At 54.8% G+C, this 25,003-nt stretch overlaps 2 protein-coding genes across 6 annotated transcripts in view; both read left to right on the top strand.

Annotated features, from left to right (window-relative positions):
- The window catches only part of LOC111158877 (collagen type XXIII alpha 1 chain), a 308,540-nt gene extending 300,393 nt beyond the window's left edge, over positions 1-8,147 (top strand). The window contains exons 21-31 of the mRNA XM_022521174.1: positions 238-294; positions 512-538; positions 1,250-1,312; positions 1,401-1,454; positions 1,657-1,683; positions 4,622-4,675; positions 4,856-4,942; positions 6,732-6,770; positions 6,923-6,932; positions 7,705-7,819; positions 7,979-8,147. Coding sequence (XP_022376882.1) covers positions 238-294; positions 512-538; positions 1,250-1,312; positions 1,401-1,454; positions 1,657-1,683; positions 4,622-4,675; positions 4,856-4,942; positions 6,732-6,770; positions 6,923-6,932; positions 7,705-7,819; positions 7,979-8,147 — 702 coding nt within the window. The remainder of the gene's footprint in view (positions 1-237; positions 295-511; positions 539-1,249; positions 1,313-1,400; positions 1,455-1,656; positions 1,684-4,621; positions 4,676-4,855; positions 4,943-6,731; positions 6,771-6,922; positions 6,933-7,704; positions 7,820-7,978) is intronic.
- A 1,828-nt stretch (positions 8,148-9,975) lies between these two features.
- LOC111158929 (5-phosphohydroxy-L-lysine phospho-lyase) overlaps positions 9,976-25,003 on the top strand; it is a 31,251-nt gene continuing 16,223 nt past the window's right edge. For 4 of the 5 annotated variants that reach the window (XR_002641389.1, XM_022521263.1, XM_022521264.1 and 1 more), the window contains exons 1-8: positions 9,976-10,076; positions 10,924-11,042; positions 12,078-12,237; positions 15,271-15,345; positions 15,954-16,041; positions 16,118-16,234; positions 17,668-17,750; positions 18,008-18,233. Coding sequence is in view for 4 of the 5 variants with exons in the window: in XM_022521263.1 (XP_022376971.1) it covers positions 10,018-10,076; positions 10,924-11,042; positions 12,078-12,237; positions 15,271-15,345; positions 15,954-16,041; positions 16,118-16,234; positions 17,668-17,750; positions 18,008-18,233 (927 nt within the window). In the remaining variant the exon portion in view is untranslated. The remainder of the gene's footprint in view (positions 10,077-10,923; positions 11,043-12,077; positions 12,238-15,270; positions 15,346-15,953; positions 16,042-16,117; positions 16,235-17,667; positions 17,751-18,007; positions 18,234-25,003) is intronic. The other variant, XM_022521262.1, reaches the window with a different exon arrangement.

The following is a 25,003-nucleotide window of genomic DNA, read 5'->3' as shown; positions in this document are numbered from 1 at the left end:
GCACCTCGGGCTGTGTCCTCCAACTGAGGCCTGTCTGAGAACCCCGAAGGCTAGCCCCTGGGCCCCCCCCCACCAGGCAGTGGCCTTCTGGGGGCAGGAAAGAGACTCAGCCCAGTGGCTCAAGGCCCAGCTGCCCCACCCCCAGAAGTGCTCATGCAATGTCCACTGTGTTCAACCATGGGCTAGTGAGGTATGACAGGGGGTTAGATGACTAACCCATCTTTGACTGTTTCCTAGGCCCAGATCATAGTGGCACCAGGGCCCCCCGGCCCCCCTGGCCCCCCAGGCCCCATGGTAAGACCATTTCATATGAAGTAGCTGACATCCGCAGGGGGTGGTGAGCCCAGGCTTGGAGCTGTGACCCAGGGAAAGACAGGACTTCTGGTGGGGAGGGGGTTATATCAAGCAATACAGGAGAGCCTGGGTCTGGGCTTGGGAGGCCACAGAGGTCAGGGCTATGGGGCCAGTGAGTGGCCTCTAAGCTTCTGTGACCACTCTCCTCCTCCTCTAGGGCCTTCAGGGAATCCAGGGTCCCAAGGTGAGTTCTGGAAATCCCTCTACTCACTGCAGATGCCCAGCCTGGATAGTTCCAGAAAGCCTTGCTAATGGGCAGGGAGGGCCCCACGCTTGGCCCCAAACCAGCTCTGTATTATCCCAGGGCCTGAAGGTTCTGGATCCCTTGGAGCCCAACCTCACTGATGTCCTGGGACCATGTGCCCACCCAGCCCCACACTGGGACTCGTCTTTCACCTTGTCCCTCTGCCTGCGCACTTGTCTGCTGCCTCCGCCTCCTTGGGCCACCCCACCTCACCCCCCCTACCCACTTCCCCCGTGCCCCCCACTCACACATCTGTCTCTCAACTGCCCACAGCCTGGACATGAAGTCTTGGGTTTGGTGTGTATTACCTAATGTCATGTCCTCTGCTCTTAAATTAAAACCGTTGAGTGTGGCCTGCCCGTGTGCCCCGCGTGGGGGAGGCCAGCTCAGAAACCTGACTGGTCCTCAGCCCTGCTGCCGCTCAGCTGTGCGGCTGGACCTGTCCCTGCCCCTTGCTCTGCATCTCTTTACTCATCTGTGAAATGGGTGCAAGGAAGCCCATATGTGGGCTTTGGTTACTGTTTGCACTAAAAAGAAACTGGGGTGTCTGTTTCTCTGCCCTGCAGTTCCCAGCTTGCACTCAGGCCTGAGGCTTTCCTGTCCTACCCTCTGAGCCCTTCCCCGTGACTGATGTCTCCTCTTTGCTTCCAGGGCTTGGACGGAGCAAAGGGAGAGAAGGGTGTGTCAGGTGACAGAGGCCCCAGCGGCCTGCCTGTGAGTGTCATCATGAGCCTTTTTTATCTCTCTGGGGCACTAATTCCTATAACTGTCATGCCTCTTGACCTGTTTCTTTTCTACCCAGGGGCCAGCCGGCCCGCCAGGTCTTATTGGGCTGCCGGGAACCAAAGGAGAGAAGGTAATGACCTTCCTTTGATGCCCTCCAAGTATGGCTGCACATTTACAGTGTCACTCAGCTCTGGGGACTCAACCCCCTGCACCACACCATCCCAGGGCCATAAATCAGGCTTGTGGACAACTCACAAGGCTGAGCATCCCGGCAGTAGTGCTCCCAGCAATCCCTCCCTGGCCCCTGACATGTCCTCTTTGTCTCTCTTCAGGGAAGGCCCGGGGAGCCAGGACTAGATGTAAGTATCTCATTGTTCACTGTGATCAGGCTCCTGTATATAGCTTCTGCACTTGCACTGGCCATACAATAACCTGATCTGCTGGGCTCGGATGTGACCCCCTTCCCCAGGGCTGGGACTACAAACCGACTGGTTCCCCCTGTGTCCCCAGTGCCAAGTCCAGTTCACAGCCCAGAGTAGGTACTTGATGGGTGGATGGATGGATGGATGATTTGATGGATAATGGGTGGGTGAAAGATGGGTGGATGGATGGATGTATGGATGGATGGTGGATAGATGATGGGCAGATGGAGGATGGGTAGATGGATGGTGGGTGGATGATGGGTGGGTGGGTCATGGCTGGATGGATGGATTATGGATGGATGCATAATGGATGGATGGAAGATGGGTAGATGGATGATGGATGGATGGTGGATGGATAGATGATGGGTGGGTAGATGATGGGTGGAAGATGGGTGGATGGATGATGGATGGAAGATGGGTGGATGGAGGATGGGTTAGATGGAAGATGGGTGGGTAGATGATGGATGGTGGATGGTGGATGATGGATGGATGGGAGATGGGTGGGTGGATGGTGGGTGAATGGATGATGTGGATAGATGATGGGTATATGGGAGATGGGTGAATGGTTGGTGGATGCGTGGATAGATGGATGGTGGATGGATGGTGGGCAGATGGAAGATGTGTGGATGGATGATGGAAGATGGGTAGGTGGATGATGATGGATGGATGGATGATGGATGGATGGATGATGGGCGGATGGTTGGATGATGGATGGGTGGATGGATGATGGATGAAGGACAGATGGATGGTGGATAGGTGGATGGATGATGGGTGAAAGGGTGATGGATAACTGAATGGAAAGATGCTGCACTGGGACAGGAAGGTGAGGAGAGCAGGATTGCAATATCCTGGTGAGAGAAGATGAAGCTTCAGCTAGCACATTACTGTGGGAAGGAGAGGAGAGGAAGTATTAGCCCAAAGTTGATCGGATCAAGTGTCTTTGGGTTGCCAGCAATAGAAAACAGAAAACTGGCTCAAACTAACTCCTAATTTAAAAACCCAGAGGGACAACACACAATCCACACAACCCAGCCTCTCCTGCTTCCTTGTCCGTGCTTCTGCTTTGGGGGTGTTGTTTCAAATTAGATGTGGTGATGGGATGGAGGCAGTGGCCCCAGACTCACATCCTCCCAGACCCAAACCCTGGAGAAAGACTATGTGCTTCAGTCTCTCTTTTAGAAAAGTCTCATCAGTTCTCACCGGCCCCAGTTGGGTCAGTGCTGAAAGATCAACTTGGCCAAAAGAAATGCAGTGCCCTGATTGGCCAGGCCGGATCACGTGCTCCCTCCGGAGCTGGGGGTGGAGTCAGCAGGTTTTAAGAAGGGAGGGTGGTCCCCAGGAAAATCCGGCAGCTATTACAAGGGAATGGTGACCAGAATCAGGGCTGCAGGGATTCTGGTGTCCTCCCTGGACTTGAAGGAGAGAGTGACCCCTTGGAGAGCAACTGTAGACACACAGAGTTTCTGATCGGGAGGATGGTGGTCCATCCCTGAGATGGGTCTGGAGAAGAAGCCAATGCCGGATCCTGTTCAGGCTCTGGACCGAGGGAGGTGGTGGAGGGTGGCTGCGGCTGCCTTCACAGCTCAGAGTGGCATATCAAGGCCAGGCCCACCTGCTCTACCCGGCAAGCCACTGGCCCCGCACCCGCTCCACCGGGCCGAGCTGCCGTGGGGATTCTGCTCAGGCTCCCCAGCCTCACAACTGGCTAGAACAGCCCCTCTCTGGGGGACCCCCTGGTCTCTGCTTCTTCCTGTGTCCCTGAGCATTGGCCACCATCCTCTCTGCCCTCTTGTCTGTCCTGTTAGACCATCAGGGAAGTGTCCCATTTGTTCCCACGGGTTTTTAATTTATGGAGGTGACCGAGTGATGACCCAGAGAGGTCAGTGCCATTGAGGGAAGAACGGGTTACTTAGGTGTCCTAAGGGAAGGGCTCACCTCGCAATGCAGGGCCCCGTGGGGAAGCACCAGGTTTGGTCGGGGGTGGGGGGTGAGAAAGGGGTTGGAGGACAGAGTTTTAGGGGGGTCTCCTCAGGAAAGGCAGGCCGGACCCAGGAAACAGTTGAGGATGGGCAGGATCTGGGCTGGAGGGGAGGCCCCGGCTTCTGTCACCTGGCCTGGAGATGATTCCTGGCAGGGGAAGTATCGGCTTGTGCGTGAGAGGCAGATCAAGGGGGTGGTGGGGGATTGTTGGTTTACGTATGAAACGTCCTCCCAGACCACCCCTTTGCTACCTGCAAGAGCAGGCATGAGGGAGGGGCAGCCTGTCCCTAGCCAGCAAGTTCAAGATCTCAAAAACAGTCTGAGATCCAGAAAATAAAAAGGGGGAGAGGGTAGACACATCAGATCTGTTTGTCCTGTCCTCCATATCCAGCAACAACCCACTTCCTAGAGGATGCTTAGAAATGTTGGTGGCAGGGGTGGATGGACGAATGGACGGATAGATGGATGGGCAGGAGGGGCTTAAGAGATTTAGCCAAAGTCAGAGAACAGAGCTTACCATTTCTTAGTCTGGCAAAGATAGTGACACAAACGCCCACGAGTTCCCCGGGTCTCCATCCCTAGCCATGCTTGGACCCGCGCCAGCTACATAGGACAGGGACATCAGAGAAAACCCCTGGCCAGCGAGCGGCTCTGCCTGAGGGGGTCTCCAGAGAGCCCAATAGTGTTTCCTCTGGAGGAAACAGCGCTGGTGTCCTGAATGCATGCTCATCTCTAAATCAGCCTTGCACCCAGCCTACGTGTCACCTAGGAGCTGGAGTGGGCCCAGTTTGTACCCCGACCAGGCATGGGGGCGGGGCAGTGACGGATGGAAGGGGCACTGATAGGAACATAGAGCAAGAGCGAACCTCAGACCTCATGTTATTCCTTTTGCCAGGGGTTCCCTGGACCCCGAGGAGAGAAAGGTGACCGGAGCGAACGTGGAGAGAAGGTAGGGAGCCGGTGGAGAGAAGGGGGGCCAGCAGGAGAGGAGCCAGAGCAGAGGGAGGCTGGGATGGGGGGGGCAGAAGGATGGGGTGGCTGCCAGTTGGAGGCCCATCCCTCTGAGGGGTGGAAAAGGGGTCCTGGGCCTGGCAGCCACGGCCACATCCCCGTCTCCCTCCTTGTGCAGGGGGAGCGAGGTGTCCCAGGCCGGAAAGGCGTGAAGGGCCAGAAGGGTGAGCCGGGACCACCAGGCCTGGACCAGCCGTGTCCTGTGGTACGTGTTGGAGCAGAGTGGGAGCCCCAACCCAGGTCTTCGCCACCTCAGGCCGGGCTCGGGCTGGTGGCTTCTCTCCTCAGAGCTCCCTTGCAAGTCCAAGAGACCACCATGTCTTGTCCCTGCCATCAGGGAGGCTCCCCTTGCTCTGGTCCTGACTCCCCTCCATGAGCATGGCTCAGGGGACCCACACCACTCCCCAGAGATGGAGGCTGGGCCCCAGGGCAGAGTCCTTGCTGGCGTCACCACTCCTCTTTTCTCAGCTTCCTTGGCCCTAAAAGGGGGTTAGGACACCCTTCGCTCTCTGGGTGTGGGTCCCAAGGAGGAGGCTTTTACTGGTGTGGGTGGCCCACAGAATCCTTCCCTGTGTGCCCCAGAATCCTTCCCTGCCACCCCCCCCAACACCTTCCTCCTTTCCTTCTCTCGTACATCAGCTCCTCATGGCTCCCCAGACCACAGGCCTGAAGGAACCACAGTTCAGTTCCCTTCGCCGGAGGGCTGGGAGGGTTCCCGGGGAGCTCAGCAAAGACAGGAAAGACAGCAGGGCGTTTTCAGACTCAGACTGAGCAGATAGCCACGCCCGGCCACCCCAGCCCCAATGCGTGTCGGCCGCCTTCCAAAGGAGGTTCGGAGTGAGGGATCCCAGAGGCGGTCCTCATTCTTCAGTCCCCCATCCAGGCAGTAGGGGTGCTAATTTGTACCCCAGGGGCTTGATGAGTCAATGAGGAAAAGACAAGAAGAGCAGCATGGTAGGCATACACACAAAGTATGGGGACACCAGCAGGACGCAGTGGGCCTAGCCTTGCAGCTCCAGGCCCTGGGTCATTTAGCCTTTGTCTTTGAAACAGGAGAATCCCAAATGTGGAGGCAAGCAAGGGGCGCCGGGCTCCAGGGGGCCCTGCCCCGCGGTATGAGATCTGGCCTGCTGTGTGCTGTGTGCTGTGTGCTGGGCTGGGCTGGGGTGCTCACTGCTCTGACCGCCCCCCATCCTGCCTTCCCTTCCTTCCGGCCCCTCCTCCCCACTTCCCTCTGGGCCCTGGCCTGTGCCCCTGGTGGATGCATGGCAGTTCTGGGGGCTCCTGCTCCTGTGCTCCAGAGTGAAGTGTTTCCCACGCCAGGGTTACCCCCCAGGACTCTAGGCTGGTGGAGGTGTCTGCCACTGTCCCTCTCCAGCTCCCCCAGCCCTCCGGGCTGCCTGAGGCAACCCACCCCACCCCACCCTACCTGGAGTCTGAGTGCCCCGAACCAGCAAGCCAGCGTTGGCTCTAATGGTGCCCCAGATGACCTCTGCCCCCCACCTCGCTTTCTATCCTGCGAGCCTTAGCGTGCCCCATCTGCCTCTCATACCCAGGCCCAGGGACCAGGACAGGCCTCGGGGGCATCCTACTTCCTGGACTGCCCTTCAGATGGTCCTGAAGAAACTCCCTGAGAGCCCTCAGGCCCCCAATGTGAGCGGCCAGAGCTAGTGTCAAGAGTGGCGATCTCCCAGCCAGCAGATTGTAGCACAATCCCCGATCCTCCCTGGTGGCACGGTTTTGTCCCCTGCTCCAGTGTCCCAACAAGCAAAGCCCCATAGAGGCTTTGTCCTTAGCAAGGACAGCGAGAGGCCCGCCTGGCTTGTGACCCAGCTCTTCAGGGGACAAACATTCGAGCCGTACCTCGGTGGGGCCCAGGGGCCTCATGTGGCAGCTCCCGGGGCTGTTCTTCCCGACACCCAGGGCAAGAGTGTATGGAGTGTAGGAGATGACCAGTCCCCCAGCCCCATCACTGAAACCCTTTTGTTTTCCAGGGCCCCGATGGATTGCCCGTGCCTGGCTGCTGGCATAAGGTACCTCGCAGGGAAGAGTCTCTAGGACAGGCTGGGAGAAAGGGGACATTGAGGGGGACCCCCAGGGGCTGCTATCTGCAGCTCACCACATAGTGCCTAAGTAGCTGGGTTTGCCCGTGATGACGCAACCCTAGGTTTGACTGCCCCATCAGATGGCCCAAGGTTTGGGGCCGTGGTCGTGGGTGATTGTGCACAGCGCCCCCTGGTGGTCATTAAGGGCTCACTCAGTGCCTGGCCCAGCGAGGGCAAAGCCATCCAGACACCCTGGGACTTTGTCCTTACTGCCCTACTGAGAGGGGGTGGAAGCCCTGCCCAGGGATGAGAGGACTGGGGGCATGCCTGTTCTAGAAGAAATGTGCAGGACAGAATGCCCCGACCAGGGCGGGGCCTCCCTCCTCACCTTTGGGTCTCTCCTTTCTCTTCCAGTGACCCCCGCACCCAGCTCACAACCTGTACAGATGCGTGTGGACGTTTTTAATTTTTGTAAAAAAAAAAACACAAAAAAACAAAAAACAGTAATATATTGATCTTTTTCTCACGGGAGGCACGACATGTGGCCCTCATAACATTCAAGAGGGCGCCTGGCCCAGCCCCAGAACGATCAGCCTTTGAAGCTGGCAGGAAAGCAGACAGGCCAGTCCAGGGGAATCGCATACTCGGGGGGCAGCCATGGGACTTGGCTTCCCCAGGAAGGAGACGAAGGTGAAAGCGCCTGGCTCAAGAGAGGCTGCAAGAATGCTGGGTTGGGCCCTCAGCCACCTGATTAGCAGAGAGACTGCAACCCCCCAACACCCCCAGAAGCTCCGGAGCCCTGGGGCCCGCTGCATCCAGAAAGGCCCAGGGCTTGGACAGTAAATGCAGCTGTCCCCGCCTCTCTGGCCTCTGGCCTCAGCCCCAGCCAGCTGCCCACCCCTCGGGGCCCTCTGGGGCCCAGGTTCCCCAGGCCAGGACGAGATTCCTGCCCAGCTGGATGCTGGGAGCTATGGGGAGCGCCCCCAGTGGGTCACGCTCCCAAGCGAGTTCAATAGGCCTCGGGAACCCAGCCTGCTGTGAGAACACGTGGCCTCCAGCCCGGAGGAGAGGCCAAGCTCTCCCATCACGACCTGTGGACCCAGCTACGGAGAAGCCTCTTGATCCCCGTGATCCGCGAGTGCGGAGAACGGCGGGTCCCAGATGGGAGGGGCTGCTGCTTCCCGTGTCTCTCGCAGCACCCAGAAGGGAGTCATGATGGGACTCTGTCAGCCCAAGGAGACCGGGCTGCGGCTCAAGAGTTTGGGTCTCACTGGCCCCAACTCTCCACCTGAGAGGACTCTGGGCAGCCTGCCAGAACTGGTCTTTCGGATGAGCCATGCAGACGAAGAGGGCCCGGTGCCCTGAGGAGAGGCCTCCCCACCTCAGACAAGGGTCCCTCAGCTGGCCACCTCCCACCCAGAGGCTCGCCTCCCTTCTCTGTATAGATGGATATCGCTGTGTGTAATAAACCCCAGTGTGTGTCTGGGTGTGCCTGTCCTTGCCGACTGCCCCTGGGCCCCTCTGGGTAGGGAGGGACAAGGAAGGGGACGCTCCCTGGGTCAGAGGCACCCCCGAAACCAGAGGAACAAACCAGAGGATTGTTCAGGGTGAGGACAAGGACAGGGTTTGGAGTTAGAAAGAGAGACCCAAGGCCTAGAAACCTCCCAAATTGAACCTACTCGACAGTTTGTAATATGCTCCTCCCTCCATCCAGGCGACTCACTGGACCCCATAAGCAGTCCTGTGCAGAACAGGACCGATGTGATCCATGTCCCTGTTTCCACTTGACATATGAGGGATCTGAGGATCTTGAGCACGTTAGTCACCTGCCCAGGGATGCACAGACAAGACAGGATGACAGGCCGACTGGGCCTGGGTTCTCGGACAGCCTCCAGTTTGTCCTTCCAAATTGTTTGGCAGGGCATGGGGTCTGCTAGGCAGTGTCCTGATCCTGGGTGATTGGCAGGCCCATCCTCCTGGGGTGGAAACCCCATGTTCCCCCTCCCCCAGACCTCCCTGCACCTAGGGCCAGACAAGGCCATTCATGGCCCACTGCTACCCCCTTGTGGCCTCATACTGTGTATCATCAGGTCTGCAAATTTCAACAAGTTTCAAGGTATGCAGGGGGTGGAGTTCTCCAAGAGCTCGGCTTGGGGGCAGGAGACATGGAGAGTGAATGATGCGCTCGAGGTTCCAGCTGAGCCTCAAGGACTGAGAACCTCGTGTCTCTCTGCCTCAGGCCACCCCCTTCTGAAGCGAGGGAAGCACATTTACTGAGCCCCACGGTGGTTTGACTAACCACGAGGATGATGCTCCCCTTTTCCAGATGAACCGAGGTGGAAGAGGAGGCTTACCTTACTGCGTGGGGGGAAGAGATGAAGAAATCAGCAATGAGGGAGCAAAGCAGAGGGCTGAGACTGGAAAGGCGGCAGGAGGGACAGCAGGAACCTCCCCTTCCTCAGCTAGCTCAGGCCTCAAATTGGGTCCCTTGTTCTCGGTTCGTCAAGGCAGAAAGTCCCGGGGCCCCACTCCAGTTGGGGTTCTCTCTCTGGTAGCCCAGATTCTCAGCCCCGTGGGGGCCAGCGATTGCTGCTGACTCACTGGACCGACAGTCAGACAGGACCGAGCTGCGTTCCAGCCTCGGCTGCCCACAAGCTGTGTGTCTGGGAGCACAGTCCCTGTCCTTTCTGGGCCCCTGGGTCTCCTGGCGGGCCTCCCAACCCTCGTCCTGCCTCCACACTGCGTGTGTTCTCCTAGCGTTGATGCATCTCCGTTCACCCTGCCTGGATTGCAGCAGGTGCCATGACCCCCTCGGTCAGTCCCAGCAGTGACACTGCGCCCTCCTGCTGTTCCTCCGTGAGACCGGAAAGCCCTAGGTCAGGCCCCAGCACTGACTATCTCATCTCCTACCCTGGGGCTCCTGCTGTGAACCAGGCCTCCGCTGGGTGCCTGGCACACATTCCCAGTTAACGCTCACAGGGGAACCCATTTTACACACCAGAAAGGCGACTCGGAGACTGAACGCTGAGCTCAGAACTCTGCTGTCATACCGGGAAGCGTCCGGGTCATGGTGGAGCCCTCCCCAGCGAGGGAAACCGCAGGGGCCGGGCGCGGCGGGGGCGGGGCCCGGGCGCGGCGGGGGCGGGGCCCGGGCGCGGCGGGGGCGGGGCTTGGCGGCCGAGGACGCGAGAGCCTTCTCTGCTCAGCGTCCCCGCGCGACCAGCCGCCGGGTGCCATGGCCGCCGTAGTGCGGGGGAAGGCCGAGACGCTGGCCCTGAGGCGGCGGCTGCTAAGGTACCGAGACGGGGGCTCGGGGCGGGGCGCGCACGCACGACGCACGCACGTCCGGCGCGGAGCCCGGGAACTCCAGCCCCGGGCCTAGAGCGCGCTCCCGCTCCCCGGCCAGCTGGCCCCCGCGGCCACCTCCCTCACGGCGCCCTCTCCCGTCTGCCCCTACCGGCGGCCGCTGCCCGGCTGTGGGCAGCCTTTGCCCCTCGGAGGAGGCCTCTGCCCTGGCACCGGGACGCCCTCCCCCAGGGTTGGCCCGCCCCCGGGACCTCCCGGGCCTGGCCTGAGGGTGACCCGGGAAGGGGCTGAAAGTTCGGACGAAGGGTGGGCATGGGGTGGGGGGCGCGTCGCCCAAGAAGCCTTAGAGAAAGGCTACCCGTAACCCGAGAGGGGGACTCTGCGCGGCATTGGGCCGTGAGGCAGCCTCTGGCCAGAGCTTGGGGCTGACACCCAGTGGGGCGGCGGAGACCGTCGGGGGCAAGGACCGCTCAGGGCTGGGAGCCAGCCACCTGATGGGGGCGCCCTCCTTCACACCCATCCCAGCGAAGAAACACTGCCCGAAGGAGCCCCGTGGGTCCGGGGCAGCCACCTCTCCCTGGGCCTGTGCAGAAATGAGCAAGGCCATGTAGCCTTCCCAGGACTTAAACAGTTTCAATTTTAGCAGCTTCTTACCGATGGGTACGTCACTTTCCTCCTCTCCAGCCTAGAAGCAGGGAAACACCACTGTGCCCTTCGACCTTTTGTCCCTTCCAGAAACGGGATAGGGGAGAGGGTAGGAGGGGGGAACTGTGGTGGGTGGACTTTTCCCTTCTGGTCTTCAGACGTGGCTGTCCACTCCTTGCTGTCCCCACAGCGATTCTTGCAGACTCTTTTACCCGGAGGATCCTATTAAGATTGTCCGGGGCCAAGGACAGTACTTGTATGACGAAGAGGGAGCAGAATACCTCGATTGTATCAACAATGTGGCTCATGGTTAGTATCATCCCTCAGGCTGGCTGGGAACCCGCTGAGGCTGTGAACCTGGTCCCAGGGGGGGCCTGAGATTGCAGACAGCTGTGGAGAACTTGGACCGAGCTGACCAGAGGAGCCCTTTCTGGTGTGACTACTCTAGAGTTTCCAAGCGGGAGCTCTGCTAAACCACGCAGGAGTCAGAAACATGGGTCTGCAGTCCAGTCCCACATGGGACTGATGGTGAGCTCAGAGAGTGTCAGTCAACCTGGCCATGACCAGGTACACAGCAGGGCCCCAGCCAAGCGCTGGGGGATCACGGCAGGGCGTCAGCCCCAAGGACCCTCTCAGGGGTAGACAAGGAAACTGAGGTAGGAATTCAGTTATCCAGGTGGGGCTGCCAGAGCTGGTGGAACGAAAGGGAGTCTGTGACCCAACAGACACATCAGGGGTTAATGTAGTAGAGGTTAGAAGTGGGGGCTCTGGTCCAGACTCCCTGGGTTCATATCCCTGCCCTCCACTTACTTTACTTGGGCAAGCTCCTTAATTCTCAGTGCCTCATTTTGTTGATCTGCAAAATAGACATGATCCTATGAGCTACTCGCCTCAAGGTGTTTTGGAGAAACCCGTGAGTTAATTCCGATAATTAGCTCTGAGTGTGTTTGGCACACGGCGAGCCGCCAACACGTGTTCACCGTTATAATCCGCGGCTGTTGGCCGTCAGCATTTCCTCCAGCCCCCGATGACTTGTGGAAGTCAAGCCTGCCCGTGGACACTCCCCACGTTCCCATCTTTGTCAAGCAGGCCTCAAGAAGCTTCCCTAAAAACATGAATTTTCTAGATAGGGTTTCTTCTGCCAGAATCTCAGGGACACCTTTTCCAGGTCTCCCTTTCCAGAACAGGCCTCTCTGCCCTCCCCACCTTGAGGCTCCCCTCTTCCCTCCCCATCTCTCCCCTGCAACTGCTCTTCTCCAGCTAGGTTTATGGCTTGGGGCTGGGGGAGGTCCGGTGGGACCGGCCAAGCAGAGCCACTGTGTGACACCGGTGGCTCTCTCCCAGTCGGACACTGCCACCCTGTCGTGGTCCGGGCCGCGCACGGACAGAACCAGATGCTCAACACCAACAGCCGCTACCTGCACGACAACATCGTGGACTATGCGCAGAGGCTGTCAGAGACCCTGCCGGAGAAGCTCTGTGTGTTTTATTTCCTGAATTCTGGGTAAGTGGACTTCTGCCATCCCTTCCCCTTCTCCCTCCGCCACCCCGGGCCAGAGGCTGAGATGGTGAAGACAGAACTGCTCACGTGGGCGAAACGTTGTGTGGTGGACCCAGTATGTGCTGGGGGAGAGGCAGCCTTGCCCCGGCTGAGCCTGTAGACCTCGGCCTGGCTCTGTTGGATCCAGTTTTCTGGTCTCTTCGTTAGGCATGCCATAACCTCTGTTCCATGATCGTCCTTGGGGCTTACCTGGGTTATAGGTTTCTTAATTTGTGCTTTAGGAGTACATCGGCACAGACACCTGGGGGCCTACAGCCAACATCCCCTTAGGTCACTCCCTAAGGAACAGAAACATCTGAAGGAACAGAAACATTGAGGGGTCCCTCACAGAAGTGCAGAATTCCTAAAGGGGGGGGTCATTGTCTGGAGGGGAAGTAAGTACCGTGATGAGGTCAAGCAGTGGGGGGCCCTGGGCATGCGGCTAAGGTCAGGGAAGGTTGCCCTGAAAGTGCTCTCAGGCACAAGCTGATGAACAGGAAGGAAGCTGCCCACCCTTTTGGAAGTGACCTCGTCAGGGTTCCTCAGCACACGGAACAGCCTGTGCAAAGGGCCTGTGCACACTTGAGGACCTGAAGGGAGAGGAGCCGGTGCAAGCGGATACACTCTAAGTGAGGAGTTTGTTTTGATCCTAAGCATTGGGAAAGCCGTCAGAGAGTTTAAATCAGGCAAGTGATGTCACTGGGGCCGAGGAGGAGCGAGAATGAGCACGGTTAGGCACCAGTGGTGACAGGTGATGGTAGCTCACACCCAGAGTGGCAATGGAGGCAGAATCGTCAGGCGATGATGACGTGTGCACAGAACCAGCCTAACCTGCCTGGGAGAGCACATTCCCACAAACCCCGCCCCTTGGCACTTGGATCATAACGATAAGTACTGGCATCATCGTTTTCCCCTTCACGCACCAGTCTCTGGTCACTTCTAGGAAGTGAAATTTCCCATCTTCACTTTGCAGCTGAGGAAACAGTAGTTCAGAGAAAGGATCCGGGTTGCCCGGGGTCATCCATGGGGGAGAAGGCAAAACCGGAATCAGAGCATCTCCGGGAAGAGTGGAGAGCTGGGCCCAGGAGCCAGAGCTTCCTGGGCTGGGACATTTGCTGGTTAACTCCACCGCACTCAGACTGGATTCCAGTGACTTCCGCGTTGCCAAATCCAATGGTCTCTTTGCTGCCCTCATCTTACTGTCTCAGCCATCGAGCCGGCGTGAGCATTCTTTGGAAACGCTCTCTTCTCTTGCTTCCAGGATGCTTCGTGCCCGGGGTTTCTGCCAGCTTCTAGGCACGCCTCCGTCTCTTGTCTCCTCGGCCGAGTGCTCCTCTCTTGCTCAGGGCCCGTCCTGAGCAGCTGTCTCTCCGAGCCCTCTCCCTCCACGATCTCCTCCATTCCTATGGGCTTACACAGCGTCTGCGTGCGGTGATTCCCGAATTTGTGTCAGGCCCAGATGCTTCCCATGTGTTCCAGCCTCAAGGTTCTAGCCGCCCACTTCTGAACCATCTCCAACTTGATGTGTCCAAAAGGAGTTGGTTGTTTTCTGCCAACACCCGCTGTGGGACTGTGGCCCTGGCTCTCCTGGGATTTCCCAGGAGGACATCCCCCTCCCACTACTGCCACCCCCACCCCGTCTCACCTCGTAAAGGCGGCACCATCTACGTCTCTGCTCCAGGCAGGACCCACACACCTTCTCCCAGGCCCCCATCATGTGCCCTGGTTGTCTTCTACCTCCATCCATCTTTCTGCTCTCCCCCATCTCCTACTACATTAGCCCCACACAGCCAGAGGCTTCCTCCCCAGGTGGGAACTAAATCATGTCCTTTCTCCAGTTAAAACTCTCCAGGGACGCCTGGCTGGCTTGGTCAGTAGAGCATGTGACTCAGTCTTGGGGTTGTGAGTTCGAGCCCCACGTCGGCTGTGGAGACGACCTAAGAAAATGAAATCTTCAGACAACAACAAAAACCCTCTTCAGTAGCTTGACGTAGCACTGATAAGAAACCCAGCACCTTCCAGGGCCCTGTGTGCAGGGCCTCTGAGTGTCTCCCCACTTCCTCTCCCGTGCTGCCCCCAGCCTGTGCCATCTCAGTTCCCTGAGCACACTTGAGCACTTTTCCTGCTCAAGGCCTTTGAGCGTGGTGCTCACACCACCTAGAACCTTCCCCTGGGGCCTCAGTTCAGGTGGTGTCTCCACAGAGTTCCTCTGACCCCTGTATTTGGCTGAGCTGCCGTTTAACAAAACACCACCACAGACTGGGAGACCTAAGTGACAGGAATGTATTTCCCCTACTCCTGCTCTCCAGTGTCTAAGAAGAAGGGGTCAGCAGCTTTGGCTTCTCTGAGGCTCTCTCCCTGGTTTGCGATTGGCCACCTTCCTGCTGTGTCTTCCCTCCATCTTCCATGCCTACACACCTCGTGGTGTCTCTCTGTCCACAGCTCTTCTTAGAAGGACCCAAGTCTGACTGGCTCAGGGCCCAGGGCCCAGGGCCCATTCTCCCAGCATCATTTGAATCACCTCTTTGAAAGCCCTGTCTCCAAATACAGTCACATTCTTCAGTGCTAGGAGTTAGAGCTTCAGCATAGGAAGTTTGGGGGACACATTTCAGCCTCTCCCACCCATTCATCTAAAGGAAGGCCCTGTGTGGTTCTCTTGGAGGCATTTAGCAAAGTGATCTTTCTTTCCTTGTTTTGGTTTTGGTTTTGATTTTGTTTGGGCTTGGCTTTCAAGACCCACCGTAGAATGTAAGTTCCAGGAGGGCCAGGACTATTGGACTTACTGCTTGCCCCCACCCCCAGCTCATTGCACACAGAAGGCATTTGATAAAATTTTCTTTGAATGAATGAAGTCGAACGACTCACACATGGTGTCCTGAGAATCTTCTTGTTGCTGGAAGGGCTCCTCGTTCCCTCCTGGTTTCTCTGTAGGAAGCACGTACCCAGGAGGAAACCTGTGGGCAGCTGTCTGAGCAGTGCCCTCCTTTTTTGTCATAGGTCAGAAGCCAATGACCTGGCCCTGAGGCTGGCCCGCCAGTACACGGGACACTGGGACGTGGTGGTGTTAGACCAGTAAGTGCCCTTTCCAGAAGCCTGGGCTCACCACTTATCTGGGGGTGAGCGAGGCTCTAGCCTTAAGTGCCTCGGGTAGGGGATGAGGGGCCTGGGCTCATGGAGGGAAGCATGAGGACCTGGCCATAGAGACATCCCTACACGCACCAGGGGGCTCTTCCCCACCCCCCCAGGGCCTCTCTTCTGGGAGTAGAGGATGCTTTGTAAGGAAGTGAGACTTGGCCCCACAGTTTAGGTATTAAAACTGTCCTGACGGCACTGAGTGTCTGCTGTGCACGGGGCCCAGGCCCAGGGCTGGAACATCACCCCACTCAGGCTTCATTATAGTTCTGTAGGAGGAAACCACCCCCCGCCCCCAACTTCACAGAGAAGAGCACTGAAGCCACAGAGGCCAAATGATCAGTCACCATTACCTAGCTAGTAAGCGGCCTCGCAGGAGGTCTGGCTCCCGGGCTCCCAGGCCTGTGCTGGTTCCCAGCTCTAGGACTTGGGACGCTGTGTCACATTGGTCTGCCCTGAGGCTCCTGAGGTGGGGAGACTGTTGTTGGGGCCGGGCCACGGAATATGGGCCACCCGGGCCTGAGCCACTCCCCCCTTCTCCTCCTCAGCGCTTATCACGGTCACCTGAGCTCCCTGATCGACATCAGCCCGTACAAGTTCCGAGACCTGGATGGCCAGAAGGAGTGGGTCCATGTGGTATGCACTGCCCAGCGGGCACCAGGTCGGTGCTCCCCCCCGAGCCTGGATGACACGACGCTGTCACTCCCCACAGGCACCTCTCCCAGACACCTACCGGGGTCTTTACCGGGAGGACCACCCCAATCCAGCAGGGGCCTACGCCAGCGAGGTGCAGCATGTGGTGAACAGCGTGCAGGAGAAGGGCAGGAAGGTAACACACATGCACAGTCCCCAGGAACGGAACAGCAAACACCGGGGCCCTGAGAGATCCTGGAACCAGAGCCCACCTTTGAGGAATCTAGAAGGTTTAGGTGTTCTGCAGAGAGTTTAGCTAAAGACCTGTACTGGATGTGACAGGGCCAGGGGCCAGGGCTGGACTGGTGTGGGCGCGAAGAGGGTCCTTGGCGGAGGTGCTGCCTGATTGCAGTAAGTGGGGTTGGCACTCAGTGGCCAGGGGTGCGGGGAGGAGAGGAAAGGCATGCTGAGCAGGGGGGCGGCCTGCAGGGGTGGACCCTCCCTGGTGTGGGGCCCGGCTGAGCTGGCAGGAGACAGGCCCGGAGAGGCAGGCAGGCCCCCTGTGGCAAGGGACCACAAGGGCTATGTCAAGGGGCTGGAGGCCACCAGGAAGGTCTGAAGGGTGTTCAGAGGGAGAGTGACAAGAGGGGGTGGAGGGGATGCCCGTGAGTGGAGCCAGCCCACCGCCGGGAGGAGGCCCCACGCAGGGTGTTGTGGTGGACAGGGAGCGCAGGGGCAGAGACTGGAGGGGTGTGTGTTCCGGGGGAGCCGTGGCCGGGGCCGCAGCAGTGGCAGGGAGTCAACGAGTGGTGTCAGGGCTTTCTGGAAGGCCTTGCTGATGCAGTGACAGCTGAACGCAGGATGTTCGGCCAAGACAGGCAGGCAATGAAGCCAGAATGATGGGCAGGACCAGATCAGGGGAGCTTGGCGTGTGTGTTTCAGATGCTTGGCCTCCGCTTACAGAAAAGTGATGGCTCTGGGGGCAGCAGGGGTGTCTGGTTCCTGCCCCATCAGCCCTTCCCCTGGGCCATAGTCTCTGCAGCAGGTCCGAGACCTGACACTGCTTAGAGGTCATGGCTGGGAGAAATGGGGTCACTGAAGGGGTTTAAACAGAACAGTGATGAGTTCAGTGGCTGAGCTGTGGATCGCCCTGGTGGCCGCTGGATGACGGACTGACTGCAGGAGGCATCCCGTTAGGTGACATCTGCAGGAGGTCGAGGCAGGCGTGTCCAGGTGGAGGGGAGGCAGGGGATGCACAGACAGTAGAGAGGCAGAGGCCATGCTGACCGATGGATCACGGAGGGGGCCCATGTTTCTCTCAGTGGGGTGGTGGGAGGCACCAGGTAGGAGCAGAGAAGGAACAGGCTGGTGAGGGAGAAATCAGTGGCTTTCATCTGGGACGTGCTAAGTATAAGGAGTCTGGAGAATTCCATGTGGTAAGAGTTGGTTTGCAGCCCAAAAGAAAACCTGGTCACAGACCAGCTGTGATCTGGAGCCCAAAGGGGCCGCACAGCGATGCTGGGGACTCGTCCTGCTAGGAGCCAGCGCTGAGCCAGCGCCGGCAGGATGCGTCTAGCATACCACCCATGCCTCCCCAGCGGTGTCCCCAGCATTCTGTCTCCTCCGCAGATCGCAGCCTTTTTTGTGGAGTCTCTGCCCAGTGTTGCAGGGCAGATCATTCCCCCGGCCGGCTACTTCCCCAAAGTGGCAGAGTGAGTAGCTGGGCGGGGGTGCCTCAGGGAGGGCAGGGCTGTCCTGGGGCTTCCCGACCTTTGTTCCAAATTCCAGCCTCAGCCTGGCCTTTTGGCCAGAATTTTGAGAAGAAATGGTGGCCCCAGGAAAGCCAGCCACCTGCCTAATGCCCCCACCTCACTGCTGTCAGAGCCAGGGTTCAGAGTCCAAGACCCGCAAGCTCCCAGTCCGATCCCTCTTACCGCAGACCCTGTCAGCCATCTGTCCTCTGCCACAGGCACATCCACAGGGCCGGAGGGCTCTTTGTCGCAGACGAGATTCAAGTGGGCTTTGGCCGAGTAGGCAAGCACTTCTGGGCCTTCCAGCTGCAGGGAGAAGACTTTGTCCCCGACATTGTCACCATGGGCAAGTCGATTGGCAATGGTCACCCGGTAGCCTGTGTGGCCACAACCCAAGCTGTGGCAAGGGCCTTTGAAGCCACCGGCGTCGAGTATTTCAACACGGTGAGTAAAGGCTCTAGGGCAAAGGAGCGCTATAGGTTCTGCTAGGCCCCACCCTGCTTGTCAGTGAGCAAAGGCCCCCGGCCTAGCACGGTGCCCCGAGCAGAGACTGCTAAAATACTGTTCTTGGGGGTTACCGCAGGTCAGAGGAAAAAACATACGGCCTTAAAAACTAGCCTCAATCCAAAAGCTGTCACAAGAGATCGTGCCTTGTAAAGTATACAGAAAGAATACAAGAGGCTGTCCCTCCCTCCCAGCAGGGGCGACCCGCTTTGCGCCAGGCCTTGTGCCTCAGCCGACGGCAGATGTGTGCAGAGCGCCCCCTGTTCAGGGGGCGGGTGGTCTGGGAGCAGAGTTGACATTCCAGTGGGAGCTTCAAGGAGGACATGGCCCCCCGGCCTTGGGGTAGGCTGGAGAGCTTTCTCTAAGTGAAAGGGGTCCTTGTGTTGGAGGAGAAGCCTGTTTGCCGGCTGAGAGAACACGCAGTGGGTGAGAGCAGCATGGTGGTCACTGACTGGTCTCGAGGGCAGTGAGGAGCCATGGAAGGGTTTTCGCTGGGGTTAGAAGGATCTCGGGCGATTAGTGTGGAGAAAGAACCAGAGGTGCAGGTAAAAGAGGAGGAGGCCCAGATCTGGGCACCGACCACAGGGAAGAAATAGGAAGGGATGGTGTTTTAGGGGAGGAAGTACTCACTGTGACTTCCCACAAAAAGAGCCAGTTTGAACTGGAGACGGAAACATGTCGGGATTAGGCAAGGTGGTCAGGAGTTGGCAGAGAAGGTCGTGAAGTGTGAGGGCTGACAGCAAATCCTCACTGGACACGCAGGGGACACGCAGACAGAGCCTCTGCCCAGCACAAGCTCCCTATTGGGGGAAGACAGACCTGGATCAGGGAGGCGTGGAGAAGGGCTCGTTGGAAGGGGTGTGATGTCTGCTGTCAGAGAGCACGGGATGCCAGGAGGGATTGGGGGTGGGGTGGGAAGGAGAGAAGAGGTTTGGGAGGAGTAGCCCTGGGGGCAGGAGGGCGCGTGTTGTGCTGGTGAAACAGCGCCCAGTGGAGCTCGAGCCCGCTTGTTTTGTTTCTTTATCTTGACCTGAAGTTCACATAGTTAGATTACAGAAACCTCTGTCCCTGCACCGTCCTCGCTCTGTGAACCGGTTAACTGGTTACTTTGATTAACCTCACAAGCATCCAAGAAGCCATCATTTCAAGTAAAAGGCCCTAGACTGTAACCTGCATCTACCTATATGGCTGCTACCCTGGACCCCCGCCCTCCCGTACAGCCTGATAATCTTCTCTGGGCTCATTGTACCTTAGAGTTAGTTTTGATAAAAAGTGTGTCAAACTGTGTGTTCTCTTAGGGGCTTTGTTTTTCCACCTAACATATTACTGAGTCATCCACATGGCTTGTCACCAAGGTGGGACTGATACCATACCGCATGAACGTGCTGTGACTTACGTGTCCCTTCCTGCTGATGCGCTTTGGGATAGTTCCCAGGGTTTTCGCTGCTCTAAACTATTTTTATAAGTTTCTATTGTGCACGCGCAAGAGTTTTTCCTCCGGATAGACCTTAAAGTGGACTTGCTGGATCATGGTCTGTGTTCATTCCCTGTTTTTAAGAGATGGTGATGTCTGTTTTCCAAAGTAGCTCACAAGTTAACTACCGGTGGCGGATAGAGATTCTCTGGGTCTGCTTCCTCTCAAACACCTTTTACTGTTCATTGGGCAAGTGGGGTGTAGAGTAGTATCCCCTCAAATCAGAGAATGGTCTTGACATGGCGTTCCCTGGCTTCAGATTATGTGAAACATCTCTCTGGATGGCTTTTTTCTCTTATTTTAATGTAATTCCAGTTAACACACAGTGTGCGATTAGTTTCAGATGTACGGTGTAGGGATTCAACACTTCATACGTCACCCGGAGCTCTTCACAAGCGCCCGCCTCTGTCCCCTTCACTGATTTTGGCCATTCCCCACCCCCTCCCCTCTGATAACCAGCAGTCTGTGCTCTGTAGTTAAGAGTCTGTTTCTTGACTTGTCTCTCTCTTTTTTTTTTTCCCTTTGCTCATCTGTTTTGTTTCTTAAATTCCACATGAGTGAAATCATACGATATTTTGTCTTTCTCGGACTTATTTCCCTTAGCCTCATACTGTCTGGTTTCATCCATGTCATTGCAAATGGCAAGATTTTATTCTTTTTTATAGATAAATAATATTCCATTTTATATATATACACCACCTCTTCTTTATCCGTTCATCAGTCAGTGGACATTTGGGCTGCTTCCCTATCTTGGCTATTAGAAATAATCCTGCTGTAGACATACAGGCGCCTGTATCCCTTTCAGTTAGCGTTCTGGTGTTCTTCTGGTAACTGCCTCATAGTGCGATTGCTGGGCCATAGGGTAGCTCTATTTTCAAGACTTTGAGGAACCTCCATACTGTTTTTTGCACTCCCACCAGCAGTGCATGAGGGTTCCTTTTTCTCTGCATCCCCGTCAACACCTGTTTCTTGGGTTGATTTTAGCCACTCTGACAGGTGGGAGGGGACACCTGCTGTAGTGTTGATTTGCCTTTCTCTGATGATGAGTGATGGTGAGCACCTGTGCATGTGTCTGCTGGCCATCTGATGTCTTCCCTAGAGAAATGGCTTCTGCCCATTTTTAAATTGGATCATTTGTTTTTGGGGTGTTGAGTTTTATAAGTTCTGTATCTATTTTGGATATCTTCGTATGTTTATTGGCCATATGTTTCCTCTTCTGTGAAATGCCTGTTTTTGCTTTTGCCCATTTTTTGATTGAGTTACTAGAGCTTTTCTTATTTATTTGTGGGAGTTTTGTATTCCTCCGTGTATGCATTTGTTTATGTGTGTGTGTGTGTATACAGAGGAATGTGTGTGCACACACACACATATTCTTGATATTAGTCCTTTGTTGATTGTGTAGGTTGGATCCCTCAATTTTAAGGGGATTCTAAGGTCAAAACTGTGAGGACCGGAGCACGTGGGTGACTCGATCATCTAAGTGTCCCACTCTTGATCTCAGCTCAGGTCTTGATCTCAGGGTCATGAGTTCAAGCCCCACATTGGGCTTCAAGCTGGGAATAGGGCCTACTTTAAAAAAAAAAAAAAAGTATAAGGTCCGCTGCATTATTCACTTCTAGGTTTTTTAGATTTTTTTATTGTTAACTTCTGACACTGAGGTCAAAGGTCATGTCTTACACGCTACTTATTCTGTGAAATGTGTTGAGGTGATTTGTTACTTGATTATTCTACATGTTCTTAAGAAAAATGTATATTCCCTAAATGCAGAACTCGGTAAAATGTCTCTTAGGTCAAGCTTGCTAATTGCACTGTTTGAATCTTCTATATTATTGCTGGGGATTTTTTTCTACATAACCTATTAATAAGTGAGAGCTGTGCGTAGAGATCTCACAGTGATGAGAAACTGATCAGTTTTTCCTTGTAACACTGTCAATTTTTGCTTTACTTCATATATATTGACGATATACATATTTTTTATTTCTGTATGTTCATTGGGAATTGAAATTTTTTTTTTTTTAAGATTTTAAGTAATGTCTCAGTCACTACCACTGAGATCAAGAGTCATATGCTCCCCCTACTGAGCTAGCCAGGCAACCTGGGAATTGAATCTTTTTTTTTTTTTTAAGATTTTATTTATTTACTTGACAGAGATCACAAGTATGCAGAGAGGCAGGCAGAGACAGAGAGGAGGAAGCAGGCTCCTCGCTGAGCAGAGAGCCCGATGTGGGGCTCAATCCCAGGACCCTGAGATCATGACCCGAGCCAAAGGCAGAGGATTAACCCACTGAGCCACCCAGGCACCCCATGAATCTTTATTTTTTTTTTAAAGATTTTATTTATTTATTTGAGAAAAAAGAGAGACCACATTTGCAGAGGGAGAAGGAGAGGGACAATCAGACTCCCCGCTAAGCAGGGAGCCCAATGCAGGGCTCAATCCCAGGACCCTGGTTTTGGGGTCTGCCTCTGCCTCTGCTGCTCCCTCTGCTCTCTCTCTGTCTCAGATAAACAAATAAAATCTTTTTTAAAGTGTATCATACTTTTCTGTCTCTTTTAATCCTTCCTATTTTATTTTAGTGTCTGTATTAAAAGTATTTCATCCTGGGCTGCTGGGTGGCTCAGTGAGTTAAGCATTTGTTGGTTAAGCGTCTGCCTTTGGCTCAGGTCATGATCCCAGGTCCTGGGATCGAGCCCCACATTGGGCGCCCTGCTCAGAGGAGCCTGCTTCTTCTCCCTCTCCCTCTCCCCCTGCTTATGTTCTCTGTCTCTGTCAAATGAACAAATAAATAATATCTACCCCCCAAAAAAGTATTTCATCCCAGATGTTTTCAGTGCAAGCCTTTATATTGCCTTCTGAAATCTTGCTTGCCTAGGAATATTTTTATCAGGGCCTCATATTTAAATATTTTAGCTAAATATAAAATCTAGGTCCTCTGTTCCTCCAACACATTAAAAGTATATTTCATGGTCACCCTACATGTAGTATTGATGTAGAAAAAGCTGAAACCATCCATTCTTTTTCAGTTGAAATATAATTTACATACCCATATAATTCACTCTTTTAAAAATGAAGTCAGGGGGCACCTGGGTTGCTCAGTCGTTAAGCATCTGCCTTCGGCTCAGGTCATGATCATGGGGTCCTGGGATCGAGCCCCGCATCTGGCTCCCTGTTTGGCGGGGAGCCTGCTTCTCCCCCTCCCACTCCCACTGCTTGTGTTCCCTCTCTCGCTGTGTCTCTTTCTGTCAAATAAATAAAATCTTTAAAAAAAAAAAAAAAACAATAAAAATGAAGTCAGGAGCGCCTGGCTGGCTCAGTCGGAAGAGTATGCGACTCTCGATCTCCGGGTCGTGAATTCGAGCCTCAGGTTGTGTGTAGAGATGCCTTCAACACATAAATAAATAAACTTTAAATACAAATCCAGTGGGTTCAAATTCACGTACAAATCAGTGGTGTTTGGTTACTCACCAAGTTGTGCAACCACCACTACCACTACTGTCTTAATTCTGGAACATTTTCATCACCAAAAATGCAGCCCCATTAGCAGTCACCCCCCCTCGTCTTCTCTCTGTAAGTCCTGGTAGTCACCTTCTTTCTGTCTTGATGGATTTGCCTATTCTTGACATTTCATATAAATGGAATCACAAAGTGGCCTTTAGTGTCTAACTTCTGTCACATAGCCCTAATACATTCAAGGTTCATCCACGTTCCAGCATGAATCAGTACTTCCTTCTTTCTTAGGGATGAATGGTATTCCCATTGTATGAATGTGCCACATTTCACTTATCCCTTCTTCACTTAGCGAACTGTTGGGTCGCTTCCCCTTCTTGGCCATTATGAATAATGCTGCAGTAAACATTTGCATATGTGTATTTGTTTGGACACGTATTTTCTGTTCTACTGAGTATGCCCCTGTGAATGGAATCGCCAGATCATATGGCAACCCTAGGCTTAACTTCCTGAGGATTGACAGACTTTTTTCAAGTAGCTGTACCACTTGACGTGCCTACCAACCGTGTACCCTCGAACGCTCCAACTCCTCTGTATCCTCTCCAGCATTTGTAAGTTCCCGTCTTTTATTATAGCCACCCCAGTGAGCACAAAATAGTATTTCATTATGATTTGCGTTTCCCTCATGGCTAGTGAGGTCGAGCATCCTTTTATGTGGTTATTGACTTCGCATATGTTCTTTGGAAAATGTTACTCACATCCTTTGCCCATTTTTAAAAAAATATTTATTTATTTGACAAAGATCACAGGTAGAGGGGCAGGCAGAGAGAGAGGAGGAAGCAGGCTCCCCGCAGAGCAGAGAGCCCGATGTGGGGCTCCATCCCAGGACCCTGGGATCATGACCTGAGCCAAAGGCAGAGGCTTTTTTTTTTTTTTTTAAAGATTTTATTTATTTGACAGAGAGAGAGAGATCACAAGTAGGCAGAGAGGCAGGCAGAGAGAGAGAGGGGAGGAAGCAGGCTCCCTGCGGAGCAGAGAGCCGGATGTGGTGCTTGATCCCAGGACCCTGGGATCATGACCTGAGCCGAAGACAGAGGCTTTAACCCACTGAGCCACCCAGGTGCCCCGCCCATTTTTAAATTGGGTTACTTGTTTCTTTTTGCTGAGTTGTAAGAGTTCTTTATCAGTATTAATCCTTATCAAAGAGATAATTTGGAAATATTTTCTCCCATTTCTGAGTTGTCTTTTCACTTTCTTCATAGTCTCCTCTGAAGCACAACAAAGCTCCTCTTGTTGGAGGCCAGTTTATTTCTTCTTTGCTTGCTAGTGCTTTGGAGTCTTATCTAACAAACCACTGCCTAATCTAAGGTCGTGAAGATTTACACCTTTGCCTTCTTTTAAGGATTTTCTAATTTTAGCTCTTAAATTTGAGTCTTTCGTTTATTTGGACCTAATATTTTGCATATGGATGGGATGGGGGTAACTTGACTCACTTGTGTGTGGATGTCTGCTTGTCCCAACACCATTTGCTGAGAAGACTGTTTCTATCCCATTGAATGGTCTTGGCACCTTGTGGAAGTTGACCAGCAACAAAAGCTAAAATAATTGGATTATATCAAATTAAAAAGCTGTTTTGTACAGAGAAGGAAACTATCAATAAAACAAAAGGCAACATAATGAATGGGAGAAGATGTTTGCAAATCAGACATCTAGTAAGGGGTTAATATCCAAAATATATACAGAACTTACACAACGTAGGGTGCCTGGGTGGCTCAGTTGGTTAAGCAACTG

This window comes from Enhydra lutris, unplaced genomic scaffold (genome assembly GCF_002288905.1).
Source record: "Enhydra lutris kenyoni isolate GAN:26980312 unplaced genomic scaffold, ASM228890v2 scaffoldscaffold64, whole genome shotgun sequence".
In the NCBI taxonomy this organism is placed as follows: Eukaryota; Metazoa; Chordata; class Mammalia; order Carnivora; family Mustelidae; genus Enhydra; species Enhydra lutris.
This window is presented reverse-complemented; position numbering and strand designations above follow the sequence as displayed.